The sequence below is a fragment of the Bombus pascuorum genome, chromosome 5, assembly GCF_905332965.1.
Source record: "Bombus pascuorum chromosome 5, iyBomPasc1.1, whole genome shotgun sequence".
In the NCBI taxonomy this organism is placed as follows: Eukaryota; Metazoa; Arthropoda; class Insecta; order Hymenoptera; family Apidae; genus Bombus; species Bombus pascuorum.
In genome coordinates this window covers 13,894,186-13,913,733 of record NC_083492.1, presented here as the reverse complement: position 1 = coordinate 13,913,733, position 19,548 = coordinate 13,894,186, and the positions used below count along the sequence as shown (strand labels likewise).

General features: G+C 31.2%; 1 protein-coding gene across 2 annotated transcripts; it reads right to left on the bottom strand.

The window, feature by feature from the left end:
- Window positions 1–12,757: 12,757 nt before the first annotated feature.
- LOC132907033 (TBC1 domain family member 13) lies at window positions 12,758–16,729 on the bottom strand. 2 transcript variants are annotated; one of them, XR_009658091.1, is made up of 11 exons: window positions 16,204–16,729; window positions 16,062–16,135; window positions 15,812–15,937; window positions 15,398–15,551; window positions 15,174–15,330; window positions 14,819–15,017; window positions 14,556–14,757; window positions 14,361–14,483; window positions 14,232–14,289; window positions 13,925–14,081; window positions 12,758–13,833 (listed from the first exon to the last, which is right to left on the bottom strand). XR_009658091.1 is itself a non-coding variant. In XM_060959771.1 (10 exons), the coding sequence occupies exons 1-10, from the start codon at window positions 16,221–16,223 to the stop codon at window positions 14,004–14,006; spliced, it is 1,191 nt and encodes a 396-aa protein (XP_060815754.1). In that variant the 5' UTR covers window positions 16,224–16,729; the 3' UTR covers window positions 12,758–14,003. The 2 variants fall into 2 exon arrangements, 1 of the variants encoding a protein (XP_060815754.1); XM_060959771.1 differs by having other exon boundaries at window positions 12,758–14,081.
- Window positions 16,730–19,548: the final 2,819 nt, after the last annotated feature.

The window sequence follows — 19,548 nt, the reverse complement described above, 5'->3', positions numbered from 1 at the left end:
GTCTAAAACGCTATATAGTTTTACGAAATTTCCTTTCCATAGCAGAATAATATTATTTTAAAAATAGAAGTAGAACTAAAATGTATATGCTATATTGTATTATATACATTCCAGTTCTACTTCTGTCTAAAACGCTATATAGTTTTGCGAAATTTCCTTTCCATAGTAGAATAATATTATTTTAAAAATAGAAGTAGAACTAAAATGTATATGCTATATTGTATTATATACATTTCAGTTCTACTTCTGTCTAAAACGCTATATAGTTTTACGAAATTTCCTTTCCATAGTAGAATAATATTATTTTAAAAAGAGATAGTCTAGATCACCGGCGACCACCTCACACATGTAGATTGTGATCGTATTATTCGGATAAAAATATTTATTATGTGTATTTATTTATTTGTAATGAATCTCTTTCATTCAGAAAGATTATTATTTGGTACATATTTGGCATATTTAGGATATAAATTTCCTGTCATGTCTTGGGAGTTTACGAGAACAATGCATTGTTTAAAGAAGGTCCGTGGTAAATAAAAAGTTAAAAACCGCTGGTATATATATTTTACGTGAATTATGGAAATAAATTGTACCTGTTGGTGTGCCCATCGTTGTATGGTACCTATAGGTACGTATTAATTTTCATTAAAAGAGTAACAGGTGATATATATATATATATAAATAATCGTTTGCAATTCGATTAAATATTTGATATCTGCATAAATATAATTTAATAAAATTGAAATTAACATCGTTGTATGGTACCTATAGATACGTATTAATTTTCATTAAAAGAGTAACAGGTGATATATATCATATCATATCATATATTTGATATCTGCATAAATATAATTTAATAAAATTGAAATTAACATCGTTGTATGGTACCTATAGGTACGTATTAATTTTCATTAAAAGAGTAACAGGTGATATATATATATATATATATATATATATATAAATAATCGTTTGCAATTCGATTAAATATTTGATATCTGCATAAATATAATTTAATAAAATTGAAATTAAATTGCATAGATATGTACAGGTATCTGCATAAATATAATTTAATAAAATTGAAATTAAATTGCATAGATATGTACAGGTATCGTTTAACATTTACATACGTGTAATCATATTCATTGAATATAAGTGTTTATACATGTACCTATAGATATTTTTCGTAGGAAATGAGAAGAGAGAAACGCAATGAGAAATTACATAGCTCATCGCGTTCGTTGCACCAGGCCAGCAAATTCTGATACTTTATTGCGTGGTCGTAACAAAATCATACATAATTAGGAATGTATAACAATTATAAACTGCACTGCGCCGACTTCATAAATCATCCGACCAGAGAAATGATTTAAAGCCAAAAACTTGAACTTGTCTGGTTTCATAACTGTGATTAAGATCGATGATTATCGTTTATTATGTTTACATAAGGTATAATATGAGTATTTAAAATGAGAATAAAACGATTGCATGTAATTCACGGACAATCTAACTAAATTATATAGATACTATTTCCAAGCAATAATAATAGAGATATCCCTTGCTTATCAGCACTCTATATTTCTTTCAAGTGACTCGGAAATAGTGTTCTTTACGTTACACGCGTGTATATACACACTCCCCATTGAATTAATCTAAGCTATATACGATTCAACTGTTAGCTACTATTGAAATTTATGAGCGCAGATCGTATCTTCTTTGGAAATTGATTTAAACCAAATTATTGCACTATTATATACTTTTATTAGGTATTGTATATAGAACATACTGACAGCGAGATTTCATTGAAGATCCAAGTTACTACATGTTTACATTACATGTGTTTTCTAAATCATCGATGAGTATGAAAAATATCGTACATATCTAACATAGCATTAAATGACAATTAGAATATCAACGTTGATGAAATATTAAATAATAGAGATTTTAAAGAAGAAAAGAATTTACTTATATATCCATACATATAATGCATTGGTGTCGAAAATTTTGCCGATGGCTTACAGTTTTTACAGAGCTGGAATAAATCATTAGGCGATATTCTTATTTGTATATATTCGGCTTGCTATCAGTTTATCATGGGATAATTTCAAGTCAAATATCGGGGCAATGATGCGCATATTTAGTAGTATTTATAAATCATCGGCAAAATAAAATGCCCATGAAACACTGTGTCGATTATATATCTAAAAACTAAAAATATATTTATAGAATAATAATAGTAACTGGTACAAATGCACCAACAGTGTAGGTGTCACAATATTGACTACCAATGTAGCTAACGCTTGACGGTCCGTTAAAATCCTTTTTATTCTTCTATTGGTTCCGCCTCGACTATTGGTCCCTGTCCATCACGCTTCCTTCTGACCGCTTCTGGTGTTTCTTTTCGTGAATCCATATTTTTGACTATCGTCCCTTAATCTTCACCTTGTTTCAACGCAAAATAGATACGCAAAAATATCCAATTAAAATGATCGCTGAGGATATGTTTTCCTTATTTTTCTTTTATTTTAAATTTCACCTCATAAAAGATATAACTTAGAAAGAAACGAAGCTGGTACCCCGCTGGGGGTAGCCGCCCACATGCTATATTATTTTTTATTTATATTTTTTTTTTCTTCACCAACAAGATATAACACTTTACCAAATGTCCGCAAGGACAAATTGTAAAATAACCAAAATAAAATAAAAAAAAAATTTTTAATTTCTTACTTCGAAAATTTAGAAACACTGTTTGTTCATAAAAACATTTACTGTGATACACACATAGACTTATACACGCCCATAGTGTCCTTTTTTCTTTGTTACTCAAAACTGTCTAAAGGTAACGTTAAAGATCTTTTTTTCATTTAAAGAACTGTATAAGTTCTTAAGGAATAATTATACACCTATAATAATGGTTGATTCTATTTCTTTTTGTTTCTTAGATTATTATGTTCCACGTGAGGTTTGTGGGATACCAAACATGTTCGCGAAGAAATTTATGGTGAAATTTGTAGTTAGAGTTAAATAGGATAAATAAATAAGTAGGATAGTAGGTAAGTAGTATCAATTATTCAATAAAAGATATAACCTAGATAACACGAAGATGCCACCCTGCTGGGGGTAGCCACCCACATGCTATATTTTTATTTTTATTTTTTAACTAAGATATAATACTTTACCAAATGTCCTTCAGGACAAATTGTAAAAAAACCAAAATAAACTATAAAAAAAAATTATTCGAAATACTTTATTACATTCACGCTTCATACATTACTTCGTACATTACTTCACACTTTTTTATCATTTATCTAATACTATTACATATTGCATTTGCTTACTTATTTTCTTTTTTATTGCCTAATATCTAGCTATCTGAAAAATTGGCATTACGTACGAAGTAAAAACAATTAAAAATCTAGTTGGTAGTGAATATATCATCCATCACTCGTTGCAGCAAATAACAACCAGGAAATCCGGAAAATTTCTACTGATCGACTAGTTCAGATTCCTATTAGTTTGCGCCACATGACGTCGTCGTAATAGTATCTCGTAGTAATCGATAGCGTACTAACATAACAAAAGATGTTTGTAGGAGTCACAAGTGGACAAGCACTTTGTCAAAATGACATGACTTTGTCAAAAAGCATTTCAGGTTGCTTAAAACCTGCTATTTGCCACATGTTGTAATAAACACTGTAATCATGCGGTTAGTTTACAACTTGTTTGTTCTTTTTACAGGCAAATAAATGTGTTAAAACATCAAAAACTTTTTATATTCTCTCTATTTGCGAGTAGTATACGTAATTAGAAGTAAAAATGTATATCCATGCTAAAAAATCTGTAGTGTAGTACGCGCGAACACAAATTTCAATTGCTATAAAAATAATTGCTACAAAATTCGAAGTACCAGGATTTCGCTTAATCGCAGAATGAGAAGTAACATACCCTGACGAATGCCGAACGGTTTTGCCGGGGTTGTCCGACCAAGAAGCAGAGAATGAGAAGTAACATGTATCTTCTAAAAAATATTTATTTATGAAAAACAAGTAAAAAATAGCAAGTAAAAGCGAAACATAACTAAGGATTATTTATATCTATATAATACGATACATACAGCTTATGTATTACTTTAATCTTCAAGTAATTCCATAATATTTATCTGAGTTGCAAACTGAGACTACCAGGATTACGCTCGTCATAAATGCTTAATACGGAAGTTGGATACCTTCTTCGTTGCCGTGAACAATTGGCAGAGAATTAAGGAAAAGAAATAATCCAAATTTCTAGATTCAAATTATTTTCCTAACGGTAATGAATATTTAAGTACCGCTTGTTGACCGTACCGCATTGTACAATTTTTGCCGTCAGAGGTTGACGAAATGTTTGACCCACGAAATAGGTTAGTCAGAGCCTAAGCAATTCAATAGGGATACATAGATGAGGGTCGAAAAAGGTTGACGCTAGAGTATTACCGTTCTGATCAAAAGTATTGTAAATGTTGTACACAACATTACATGGACAGATTAAACATGTCCTTTGCCTTCTGCTTTGCATCTTTCGGCATCTGGCTTTGACCTGCTGATACTCACAAATTCACACATTTAACGTTACGTCTCGTTTATTTCACATTTCACTACCTTCATTCGAATGGCACAATTACAGAGATCTATAGAGAAATTTATTTTATCTATTGTTTGGAATGTATTGTCGTATACTCTGTACATTTAAATATATTCTGCGAATTTTTGGGATTTCCTTTACCATTTTCCATTTTAGTGTATTTTAACGACTTTTTCTTTCTACGACATTTGCGTTTTACGATTCTGTTAATTTATTTGCTTTTTAATTTAAAACAAACTTAGAACTTAACTCGAAATATAATATTCATATTTTCTGACCTTTTACCAAACTGTACAGACAATATTTTATAAAAGGACCGATGTTTCGTCCGGAAGATTCAGAGAGGTACAAGCTGAGGAAAATAGAAAATTTATTATCGTCTATAAAAATGGCACTTCCAGACTCGTGAACAATAAACGTTTGATTTACTATTCAGCTGTCGCAATGAACTTCCAGTTTAGGAACTTCAAATTCTCCATCTTTCAAAAACAAAACAAATATACAGGTATCTCATTAAAGGTCTGCAATCTATTTAGAATTTTCTTCCTTGTTTAATTTATTTTACTAAATTTTTCCGTTTAAAGTTGCGAAAAGAATTCCAACAATATCCTCGATATTTTTCGTCGAAATTTCTTCTTGCTTCTTCTAGTTACTAGTTATACGCAATTCTACAGTTATTATATTTTGCAATCATATCATGTTAGCGATCAAATCATATTAGCAATCATGTACAGGATGTACGAAAGAAATCTCGCGCGAAGAAGAACTGAAACGCATACACGTAAGACGAGATAAGAGATAAACAATTTAAAAAGTGACGGCACGTATCTCCGTGCGGTATTACGCGTGCTTAAAAGAGTTTTCAAACCGCTGACATTTGCGTCAATCGTTTCTTTACGCAGATTACGCGTAATCATTGAGAATACAACTAGACAGCGATATTTGCATAACAACGTATATAAGTCGGCGGTGACTCGACAGTTTTATTAAGAACAAAACATTAATCTTGAAAGTTAAGAGAAGCATTGCTTACTGCCCGTTATGTACATTTATCCAAATATCCAAGAGAGGAACACACTTTTACTTTCATTTGTCCTCTTAACATAAAAGATATAACTTAGAAAAAACGAAGCTGGCACCCCACTGGGGGTAGCCACATGCTATATTTATTATTTTTTTTTTTTTTTCTTCACCAACAAGATATAACACTTTAGCAAATGTCCACAAGGACAAATTGTAAAATAACCAAAATAAAATAAAAAAAAAAAAAGAAGAATTTGTCCTCTTACCAAAAATAATTTTGGCAAAAATTTCGAAGATTCCTCATATAAAAAGTACGACGGCTTCAAAAGTATTCGCACACAATTTTATTCATTACTTGCGACACTTACACACTAATCGATTAATTAGACAGGTATATTACAGTATTTTTTTTTTTTTTATTTTGGTTATTTTACAATTTGTCCTTGCGGACATTTGGTAAAGTGTTATATCTTGTTGGTGAAGAAAAAAAAAATATAAATAAAAAATAATATAGCATGTGGGCGGCTACCCCCAGCGGGGTGCCAGCTTCGTTTTTTCTAAGTTATATCTTTTATGATATTACAATATTACAATATATATTATATTAGGTATATTCCATTTAGTAGGACTTTCGTATGACTACAAACGGTTGATATTACAAAACTGAAACGTAGGATTTATTAAAAATGCGCTTCATTGGAAAGCAAGGGTATGTGAAAATGCTCCAAAAAGTATTTGCGAAAGTGTGTTTAGTATAAAATGGTGTACATATACGTATGAAACGAAGACGAAATAATTTCTTTTTTCATTTATTTCTTTTCCATTTTTGCGCACGCGTATGGATAAAGATCTCAATTGCGTGAACCTAAAAAAACATTAATTTACGAATACATCTTCCTTTCTTCGCCAAGTTGACTTTAATGATCGGTACCGTAAACACGCTTTTATTTTCTTTTATAGCGCTATAAACACTTCTTTGATGAAAGCGTACACAAGCGCTTACAACTGCCCTCCGCATGATGCACTTTATTTATTTCAAGTTTCTCACCAGTAAATGCTTCGATAGATTTTAACATCGAATCAAACTATAAAGTACATTATTCACAATTTAACAATAAATTTAACTCTAAAACTGTGAAGATTTACAACGATATATGTGTATAATTGTTTCTTCGCGACTATATTGCTTCTATTTAAATGTTAATTGCTTCTGATATGCTGCACTGTGTCCGCCTCCACTTACCTTCCTTCTCCTCATAATAATCAAATAATAAATCAAACGAAACATAAAACTATACATTATTATACTAATTTGCGAGATTATAAATTGGCACATAAACTTCGAATGAACGTCATTATTTAGCTTATAAATGGTAAACAAGACAATAGATGGATTGTTATCATTTCAATTATTATTATTATCCTGTTTAGGAACATAGACAAATAAATTCGCCAGTTAAAAAATATATTACCCAAAATCGACAGAATTCATAGATAGAGTTTTATCTATATAGACAAATCTATATGAATTGATGCGAATGAATCAATATCAACGAATTTATTATCTATATCAATCTACCTATATGAATTATATATATTTATATAAACGTAAGTTATATTCATATACATACATTATTTATATGTTTTGATGAATGTTTTGATGGAAAGGCAAAAGATTGAACTAGTTACAAACTTAAAAGGAGATCTCCTTGATGACCGAATTAGAAAAGGTGTTAGTACGTTCGAATGCGTTGGATATCCCAAATTCCATGCAGAACATTTAGTTATACTGCAGCGCAGTGGCTGTGAGTCGCAACCTCTTGATTATTGCACCTATGGGAAACATGATGGCACATCAGGGCATCGCAACGTCTCGTAACTTTACATAAAATTAGTAGCTAAAAGCCCTTTGTCTTCATGGAGCCCATGAAATAACTGTACTCCTGCGAATATTATACCTGGGCAATCGTTACGTTTAATCGAAATAGATTAATATTATAGAAAATTCGATAAATCTAGAAGGATAAAGAAAAAGTCGTACTGATACAGCTTGTGGAAAGAATTGAAACCGTCATTTGGAAAGTAAAGGAGTAAATGTCATAAATATCATTCTCGTTTATGACATTTATTTTACGTGGTTCTTGTGTAAAAAATTGCTCCTGTGTAAAATTTGTACCTAGAAGCCCTTTATCTTCGTAGAGTCCATGAAAAAAATGTACTTCTGTGAGTATATACCTGGGCAATCGTTACGTTAAATAGAAATAGATTATTATTATAGAAAATGTGATAAATCTATAAGGATAAAGAAAAAGTCGTACTGATACAGCTTGTGGATTAAATTGAAACCGTCATTTAAAAAACAAAGGAGTAAATACCATAAAAATCATTCTCATTTATGACACTTAACTTGCGTGGTTTTTGTGTGTTGTTCCGGTGTACAATTTGTATGTAACAGCCCTTTGACTTCGTGGAGCCCATGAAATAATTGTACTTCTGCGAATATTATACTTGGTCAATTGTCACGTTAAATAAAAAAAGATAATTATTATAGAAATCTAATTATATAGAAATCTATATTATAGAAATCTAAAGGATAAAACAAAAGTCGTCCTGATACGGGTTGTGGACCGAATTGAAACCGTCATTTGGAAAGCGAAGGAGTAAATGTCGTAAATATTATTCTCATTTATGACATTTAACTTGTGTAGTTCTTGTGTATTGTTCCTGTGTAAGAAGCCTTTTATCTTGATAGAGATCATGAGATAATTCTAATACTGCGAATATTATACTTGGTCAATTGTCACGTTAAATAAAAAAAGATAATTATTATAGAAAATGTGATAGATCTAAAAGGATAAAGAGAAAGTCGTACTAATACAGCTTGTGGAAAGAATTGAAACCGTAATTTGGAAAGCAAAGGAGTAAATATCATAAATATCGTTCTCATTTATGGTATTTATTTTACGTGGTTCTTGTGTAAAGTATTGCTCCTGTGTTAAATTTGTACCTAGAAGCCCTTTATCTTCATAGAGCCCATGAAAAAACTGTACTTCTGTGAATATATACCTGGGTAATCGTTACGTTAAATAGAAATAGATCATTATTAAAAAAAATTCGATAAATCTAAAAGGATAAAGAAAAAGTCGTACTGGTACAGCTTGTGGATTGAATTGAAACCGTCATTTGGAAAGCAAAGCAGTAAATGTCATAAATATCGTTCTCATTTATGGTATTTAACTTGCGTGGTTCTTGTGTAAATTATTTATAATATCGTTATTCACCGATACAATGTGGCATACATATCTCTTTCAAATAAATATCGTAAAATTTTATTGTAAACAATACTATACAAAAAAAATTCAATGCAAAGATCTGAAAGTTAAATAGTCAAACAGTAAATGGCACGAAGTTCGAATTCCCATCCCCTAAACGTTTATTATGTATTTGGTATAATTATAGAATGTTACGATTGGTTAATAGGCAAGCAAAGAAATTAACAGAATCTTAATGAAATTTATAGACGTGATTACCAAGTCAAGTATGCAAACAATAAATTGCGCAATATAAATTCCTTTTTCTCGTATATAATTTATAGCTCAGGTAATCGTTATCTAGTAGACTGATCAATCATATCGTTCCAATCATCGATCGAGTGAATCAAATAAATCTAAATTATCTTAAAAAATGCGTACGGTACGCGCCAATATACGTATAAATTATCCAAAGTGGAGTATAGTTATAATTTTTAATATGCCACGATTTCAAATGTATTTTTTTAATTGCATTCGCAACTACATAAATTTATATAAAAATACGCAGTCTGGTAGTGTAATGAACATATTCGTGCGGACGCACTTTATGTATCGCTGTAGCGTCGAAAGTATTAGTAAACTAAAAATACCAGACAGCAGGGTACAAAAGATGGTAATAAAAAATATTGAGATAAAAACATGGTAAGGTGCTTCCAAAAAAAAAAGGAATTCGTGAAAGCTACCCGACTACGGTAAAAGATAAGGTATGTTTATTTTCAATGGAAGTTTAGTTCATCACTTTTCCTTCGTGTACTAAAAGGTACACGCCGTTTTCAAACCACATTTAAACGGCATTGATTTTATTGCTTGGTCATTACGTCGTAACTGCCTGTACCTTCAAGGGACCTTTGTCATCGCACGTGTAGTAAGTCCGCAAAATTTTTCGACCGAATTTTCCTGAGTATTATCTAAACTTTACTGTAACAAGAAATATGGCATTTCGTACTTCGAAGAAACCCAGACAGCGTCACTTGACCATTGAAAAGGTATTAAGCTGAAACCAAAGCAGCTTAGTACACATTTCAGGTACAAAGAGTGGACGATTGCCGAATAATTTCTTACATGAATTCGTTTAGTATCAAACTGCGTTAATTATCGAAGTTTCTCGATAGCTTTAATTAACTGCAATCACTCACGAATTATACGTATCGTGACATAAAGCGAAAAATTCGATATAAGATTTACTGCACAAGGCATGATACAAGGCTAATTGTACGTATAATACAATTGGCCAGGGGACAATGCAACATGAAAAAATTACCTGAAAATGTAGAATATAATTTCGTGTTACGTTTCCGCGTTTTCACGCACGTAGATTCATTCTAGTTCTTATCCAGTTTGCAGCTTGACAAATTTTTCAAATCGATTTCCTTGAAAATGAAGCGTCGGATAAGTAAATTCTATTTTATATTTTCAGCTTGTTCTTCATAGAGAACCACTGCATCTTTGGTAACATTAGCAGACACCTCGTATATAGATGGGCAGGAATAGATTTGATAACAATGTCAAATGAATTTCAGATATACAAATAGTACGTTCTGGTTGACAGCGCACGATAATGACTTAGTAAAGTATCGGTACAGGAATTACCTTGCTTCGCACAAGGTACGATAATGAATAAACAATAAGTATCGTGTCGTCTTGAATATCTATTCCATCGTACAAATTAACTTGAGCAATAAATTCGTTTCTTGCGAAACACATTATAGAAATTATTTGAAAACTGTAAAAATACACGTATCTGAGTTGCTTGATGAAAGAAAGGATATATTTTTATAAAAGAAATAAGATAGATGAGTTATTTATTAGATAAACGAGATAGATTATGTATGAAACTAATAACATGTTCATATGCTCTCTTAAGAAAACGTTACGAAATTATCATTTAGGTTAGGATATCCTATATGCTCTCTTAAGAAAACTTTACGAAATTATCATTTAGGTTAGGATATCCTATATATATAGATATAAATATGTACATAATATATAGTACGATTTTTATTATATAGGTATGTATAATATAAAGTTAGATTTGATCCGGAGCTCGTAATAAGACTGTCCACGTTAATTTATACCCGCGTTTTATGTTTCGAGTTTGATAATAAATCCATGAATCGCGAGCTAGAGGTTATTGGGGATTCGATCATTTGACTCCGCCTATGAGGGCACAGATATTGGAGCACCTCTTTATCTTGTTTAATGTTCGTATGAATGCAACAGCGCGGGAATTTCCAGGATAGGTTGTCCTAAGTTAAAGGCATGCCTTGGAACAACCGGTTCGACCACTCTCCAACGAAACCAGGACCCGTTCTTTCGAATAGAATCTTATGGATGTGGTGAAGGATCGAAGACGAGGATTTCAAGATGGTAGACAAATCTTGAATCGTTGGTTCAATTTTGTTGAACTTTCATTTATGAAGTTTGATCTATTTTTAAATATGATGGAATATTTTTGCAATCCATGTGGATATAAATTTTAGATATATATAGAAACCATGATATTGAAATAATATTTTTACTCATGATAAAGCAATTGGAAATTTCAAAATTGTTGTTTTATATATAAATTGTATTAAATAATATAGAAATCGAATTTTGCATTATAGATTCGTGAAGTGTGATTGTTACATATCTAGCTTTACTTCCATCTTCATATTTTTTTATTTCATGACATTAAACTTATTAAAATATTTTTAGTCTTAGTTTCTTATTATATTTTTATTTATAACCTTATATATAGTATTTACAATTTTTTTTTTTTTTTCGTTAAACCTAACGTTCATTTCCTATACAAAGTATGCATATATTTTAATAAAGTGAAACCACAGCCATACTAATAGTTTATCATAGAGTAACAAGTAATTAGCGGCTATTTGTAACAATAAATATATGTTTGAATGAATCTTTTCAAATTCGTAGAATCTTTGTACATAGCGAACCAATCAGCATCATTCGAACGCCGCCGAATATTGACGACACCGTACGAAGTTGGCCGAAACTAGGTTCTTAGCGGTGATAAGAAAATGAGCGGCAAAACCCTGCATCGTATGAACATACAAGTTTTTGATCATTTTGGCATGACGAGAGTTGTTTTAGCTCTATCGATCAAAGAGAAGGATCAAATCATTGTAGAATTACATAATTACACAAATTATTGTACAGAAAATGATGAATTTATTGTGCAATTGTACGATTACTGCAAATTGACGAAGCATTTAATTGTTTAAAATCCCTCCAACATCCACAACCCTTTTTAACTTCCATTAGTTTAAGGAATAAGTTATAAACAATGACGAAAAATTTTGATAAAATTGTTGAATATTAAGAGAATAAAACAGCATAAAAAGTATTCGAAACCTTCTGAAATTCCTGGAAATGGTATTTTCCAAGAAAATTTGAAAGCGGAAAATTTGCCGCTCGAATGAAAAAATTTGTAGAGGCAAAGAATATACAATCTTAAAGGTGGTAACAATATGTCGATAATTCTTGGAATTTGATGTCAATTTTCAGAACTTTCGAGTTATTTAGCGGATATTTTTTTATATAGTTTCTCTTAAAATTTCATGTGTTCTTAACTAATTTTTTCACTAGTTTCAATTCATTTTATTTATTGCAATCATTAGTTCCTACTTCAACCACTGCTGGCGGTGCAATCTTATTCTATACTCAGTCGATAACATCGAAAGTGATACTTAAATGGTAAAACATTCGCAAGTTAATAAAACAAATCGCAAAACTTCAAAATCTGAGATAAACAGATAGGAAAGGTGGGTTATAGAATATATATAGAATTGCAAAGAAAACAATTTATGCAAATATAACATTTTTTTATTTTATAAACGCAGAACAAACGACGCAGGTCATTACAAAAATAAGATTACAAAATATAATATTTCACTTAAACACAGTACGTAATTATTGCGCGTACAAACGATAATAATATTAGTGTTTAATGATTACAAAATGTATGTTGAATCAGCCAGTATTACAGACGCATTCGTACATCTTTTATTTTCTTTCTGCGCTCTTGTAATTATTTAATAACTACTAGATTACCTTTCACACTTTTTTCGTTAAGAAATTTTTATGAAATCTCAACTTACTAATAAATGCCTTTTTTAATATCCAAACATTTGTTTCTTTCGTTTTTTTTTTTTTTTGTTTTGGACATAACAAAGGTTAGATCTTTAATATGGCTGAATTTTTCATTCACAGCACAGTTATTATATTTTTCTTAACCCTTAACAAAAGTACTTTTTATTCAAAATGTCTACTTTTTAAAAGTAAACTTGCTCCTTTCTTTTATTGCTATATATATGTATATATCTTAATCGAATCATTCAATCAAAAAAAAAAAAAAAAAATAATAACAAGGTTAATGGCGATACTATAACTTAAAATTTTTAAATGTAATATTCTTTTAATATTTAATTTACATAAAATATTTAAACTCACTTATTTACATAAATTTAAACATGCTAAAGTGCAATCAATTTTCTAGGAAGAAAAATAAAGAAAAAATACTTAAGTATAAATCTTATCAATAACAAATAACTAATATCTGCAGAAATGCGATAAGAATCATTGAGTTTACAACTCACTTCATTTCTTGTTAAGGGTTAAATGAGTCTCTTTATCTCGATTAATAAAGAAACAGAGAGCCAAATTCAGATCCTACCAATCCCGGCCTTCTAGATACATACAAATGGAGAAATTTTTATATTTTGGGAGTATAAAACGTTGCTTAAAATCATTTTACTTTTCAACGATTCTTACACGTAATACGATATTTACGTTATATCTTTATATGTATATATCTATGCGAACCATTTAGAACGACTCTTATAGTTCTGATAAGTTGTTCGCGTAAAGATGCTCAGGCCTATGTGTAAGATCATAATTTGCATTGTAGAAATGAGAAAATGAGAGAAATGAGAAGAAACAAAGGGAATAACAGCGTTAGGAATATATACCTTTGAAGGATGTTTAAGCACTCCATTCCAAACGTTTCATTTATACTTTCAATTCTTTATGAAACTGCACAATTACACGTTACGATGAGTTCAGACTTTTACCTGCCAATGCAGCTGCCTTAGAAAGTACTATTTGGATGTCCACCGAAGGAAAATTCTAAAACAAAATCAGAATAAACATTACTGCATTAAGTTCAACAATATTTCAAAGGGTATCTTACTGAATATAATTTTTTCGTTTAAGTGCAAAAGGTATACCTACATTCAGTTTTAATTTTCTATGTGGTATAAAGGAAATATAACTTACTTGTAAAAGTTTAACATTTGTAGCGAAGTCTCCAGCAAGTAATTGGTCCCTCAAGAGTCTGAAAATTTTCACATGCTTAAATTATATTCATATTTGGCACTAAAATTTATTGCAGCAAAAGATACTTACAAAATCATGGCACAGCAAATATGTATCAAAAAACTGAATCTATTCTCGTCAGCAAAAAGAGAATCCCAAATTCTCATGACATCAGGTAATGGAAATTCTTGTGAGAGAAGAAGCGTTAGCCATCTAGAAAGAGGATAATTTTTATTTATAAAAATAATAATTTTTAAAGAAAGAATATTATTTCTATTAGCTTACCTGAAGCTATAGTATTGTGGACATAATTCTTGTTGATGCAAACGCATCCAAACTTCAGGGTCATTAACTTTGACTTGAGTTGTGAGCTTACCCATCATCGAATTAATTCCAAACTCAGCTTCATCGAGTGATTTTATAAAGAAGTCACGGATCTCACTCATCAGATTGGTGAAGCAAAAAAATGTATCTGCTTCTGCATGTTCTATAAGAAATATGTAAATGTGAAATATAAAGAATTTAAATGTGCATTTTTCAATGATTACCTCTCCAGTTTTGGTCAGGATCACAAGCAAATGCATGATATATAGGTCCAACAATTTCATTCATACCCTGTACATATCCCTGTCCTGGATTTAATTTGGCATACAGAAAGAGTATCCTTTCTAAAACTTCCCAATGAGCTTCACCACCTTCCGCTAGTGGTGCATAATCTTCTGTAGCTTTTCTAATAGATACTGCTATCTATAGGTAAACAAATGAAGTTTTTTCACAACACTAATTTAAGATATGAAATTGAAGTAGTTAAACGGCGTTACCTGCTGCTTTCCATCCGCAATAAAGCATAAGAATCAACATTATTACCATTTTTTATTTATAGTATTATTAAATATGAAATACCTTAGTGATACCCAGTCCCTTTCTCTCTACATTTGCACTTCTTAAAACTGTATGTTGCACTCTATGATGTAAACGTCTCTGTCCATTAGCATTTACGATCTCTTTACGTGGATAATCGGTGCCTTGTTGGAAGAACGATATATCTGGACATAATCTCCTACAAATATAATTCATTATATTTCTAACACATAAGAAACTGTTACATCATATAGTCAAAAACATACCTAACATCTTTGTCTATTTGTAGAAGAACTTCATTATCCTTAAAGTAGGTTTGCCACTTACTATCAGGATTTAAATTTAATGGATGATCGTGAAGTGTAACATCCACTCTTTCTCCATCGCTATTTGCTTCACCTGGCATGACAATGAGATCCTCTGCAATGCAATTTTATTACTGACTATTTCATTATTTATACCTTTATGATCGAAAACTACAGGTAAAAAACATCATGAGTTACATTTTATTTATATATTATACGTATATATATTTATCTTTTATAGAAGAACAATAAAATTCAATATGCTGTTAATTAAATTCACATCAAAACTATCTTTCCATCTGAGTTTGGTATTAACTCATCATATTTTTCCATGTGATCTTCAACTGTGAATGAAATAAGAGAAACAAACTGTACCAATAAATGTTTTATAAAGCGTTCTTTTACGAATAAGCGTTTCTGACCAACTGGCTCTTGTTGAAGGTAGATAATTTAATAAAAGTTTCCAGCATAGAGGTCTCAAACCTCCTTCATCTGGTATTCCTATAAATAATTAACCATCAATTAGTAAGGTTTTCTAATCTATCTATTTATTACAACATCCACTGCTGCGACACACAAAGAAGATTAAAAGATATAAATATATATACATATATAAAGCACATACCATGGAAGCATAATCGTTTGAGATTAATGAGATCTATTTCTTCAGCGTTTAGTGCATCATCGAATTCATATAATCTAAAGAAAGAACAAATATATACAACTGAAAATTTTTCAAATCAACTAAGATTTTGTAATATAATTACCTCTTTCTTAAAATACTCATGGTGACTGTGCGCGGCACATGCGGTGCTTAACAAGAAATCCACTATGTTCTTATCGGCATTCAATAGGCATGTGGGCGTAGAGCAATACCCACTTCTTACATTATTGTCAGTGGCCGGCCAGATTGACAGGCAAACTAACCGCCATTTTTCCTGTTACGCACTGATCGACCGCTTACATCAAACAATGATTCAAGGGTCCCGTATTAGGGTGTGGAATAATCTTTCTTATCATAGCAATATGGCACTTTATACTCGTGACTTCGTAACTACAAGCACGTGAACTACAGTTTCTGCACAATCTACTCGCAGTCGAGGTAGCGGGATAGCGACGGGTAACAAGGGGAAGATACAGGTGTGGAAATCGCTCTCCAAATGGCACTACGTGAAAGTTGTAGTACGCGTATAGTGTTACAAAAGCCTTATAGGTTTTCTTAAAATGGATTTTCGTTTTTTAAATATCTTGGTTTAAACTTTATATGGATCGAGTAACTCAGATATATGACACAGATGCCTCAAAACGTACTGTAGCTATAACGCTACGATACGTATTTACTACGCTGCTGGTCCGGGTTCAAATCCAGTAGAAGGTTTACTAATTATCATTTATTTTTCTACTTTTTTGTTTCCTTTCGTTTCTCTTTTTTACGAATCTTACCATGGAAATATTATATATTACGTATTATATATATTTATAAATATTATATACTGTATTGCATATTACATATTATATGCCACATATTATACATCATCTTATACATATTTCAAACTTGAAAATGCATTTATAACCTAACACATTATCTTAATCGCCTCATTCACAAGTGTAAATATATTATCAAATGATAAAAAAGTAGATAAAATGCAAACCTCTGTTGGATTCGAATCCGAACTAGTAGCTTTCTAAGCAACTACCATAACGTTATACTATTATTATTGGGTTGTCCGGAAAGTTCGTTCCGATTTACATTTCGATTCAATATACATTTATTAAATTATATAGATGGCATTTTGTTCTACAACCTTTCTTCATCTTTCATGTAACTCGAATATTCCATCCTTCCAGAACCTCTCAGGTTTTTCGGCGAAAAACTTTTCAATATGATCTTTCACGTCAACAAAATTCCTTAAAAATCGAAATGAACTTTCTGGGCAATCAAATAGTTTACAATATGTAGTATTCTATCGAGGCTTGAAGCTAAAACAAAGACGAATTAAGACTAAATATTATCAATAATTAAAGATTATAATCAAATCTAATCGAAGAATATAATCAATTATATATAAATCAATACTAATATAAATATATCAATAACTAAGGTTAAATACTATCGAAGACCTATACAAACTATAGCAATACACACATATACTTATTATGTCAGTTGAGTAATATGTACGAGGATTCTACATATATAGTAATTGCCATATACAGTTGTATAATATGTATTTATGTGCAGAGCATACATAATTCTATTGAGTTCAGGTCAATCATCAATAAAGATTGGTATTCTTCCTATAATTGTCGCAATAACCATTGTCTGAAGTCGAACAGAATAGTTGTTCAGTTCGCGAAGTATTCTTTTGTCTTGTAGTTCTTAATTGTGATGGTAAATTATAAGCATATTTTCTGAACCCTGTTCAAACCTTTCGCCTCTAAATGTAAGAATTTTTCGGTCGAGGTGTCCAGTTTTTGTAATTTCGAAGTATTAAGGGTAAGTGGAACTAAACATTAAACTTTTATTTTCGATGTCTCTTACTTTGGTCCAATGGTTTCTAATTGCTTTCAATATTAGGAGGTCAATTCTTATGATATTAGCTTTGACGTATAGGTCACCTTTGTTAACATATTTTGTATCAACCTTTGTCCGTGACTTCATTTACGTGAGACTCTGTGAGTTTGATGGATATTTATTATATTTGTTTTACAGTATTTGCTTTTTGCCATCTGTAGACAAGGCCACCATCTCACGCACTATCTGATGTTTCGTCCAGGTCAATTAGTACTGCCCGAAGCATTGATTTATATTGTTTGTCCAACAAATGTCAAATGTAAACTATGTTGTGCTTGAAACTGTGCCGAGTTTCGAGGATTATGTTGTGTTTATGGTTACATAATAAGTTTATTAGTTTCAATTTGTTTTAGTGGAACTATGGATTAGGATACTCTGCTTATTTTCAGGTAATAAACAAATTTCACGATCTTCCGATGAGATCATCCTCTTGCAGACGATTCATGGGAGAGATTTGCAGTTTTCCATGTTACAGAAAAGTATTTCAGATTTAAACATTGTCTTGTTGAATGATACTGTGTAGTGGTTTGTTAATGTTAACTACAACTTCCACATAGTGCCATTTCAAATGCGATTTCTATAACTGTGACTCCCTCTTGTATTTAATCACATGATTTTCCCAACGAAATAGCCAACCTACATACTAGTACACCAACAGGACCATATGAGAGAACTCATAGATACTCAACATACTGACTCAACTGTTTCATATTTTTCGCAAGTGAATATGACTGATCTGTAACGTGCATATACATACATACATCCACACATATACGTGTACACATGCACGCGTACATACATTCGATGTATACGAAAGTACAGATGAAACTACTAATGTGGTAGGTTCTATGGGTCATAAAGTAAGAAGCCAAATGTTGACTGGAGGATCATCTATCAGCTATCTTTTCGTTCGAAGGAGCAAACAACTGCGAGAATTTGATGACAGAGATAATTTTATGGTGCATATTTCCGTAGTTGAAAAGCTACTTCTGAGTCAACGTGTTCAATTTTCCATGTTTATCGTGTCCTCAATAGCTTAGTCACAATAATCCTAATAGTCATATTGACTCTTCGATCTTAATCGAAGTTCGTTCGGGTATCACTAGAACTTGTACAGAACTTTGTACAAGTTCAGTACACTTGTAACAGTACACTTTGTCGCCTTCGGTGAAAATCGATAAACATGTGTATTTTCGAAGTTTTTGTCTTGCTAGACATCGAATGTAGCAAAGTCAGTCTCGTGCGAGCTTTTTAGATCTCCAAGCAGTCGTAGAGTAAATTAGTCTCTCAGTAGTCAGAGAGAACAGTCTCGAATCGCTAACATTATGAAGCAGTTTCCGAAGAGTTTGATATTGTAGATTAATTTATTCAGTCGGTAACATTAGACGAAGCAACGGATCCTCAAGACATATTAAATGTATTAAGTTTAACGCAGAATATATTAGTAATGAAGGTAGAGATGAGGAATTAGGTAAAGAAATATTAAATTTAGATGTTAGGAGCAAAAGGGAAAGAAAACACGATAGTAGATAATACAGAG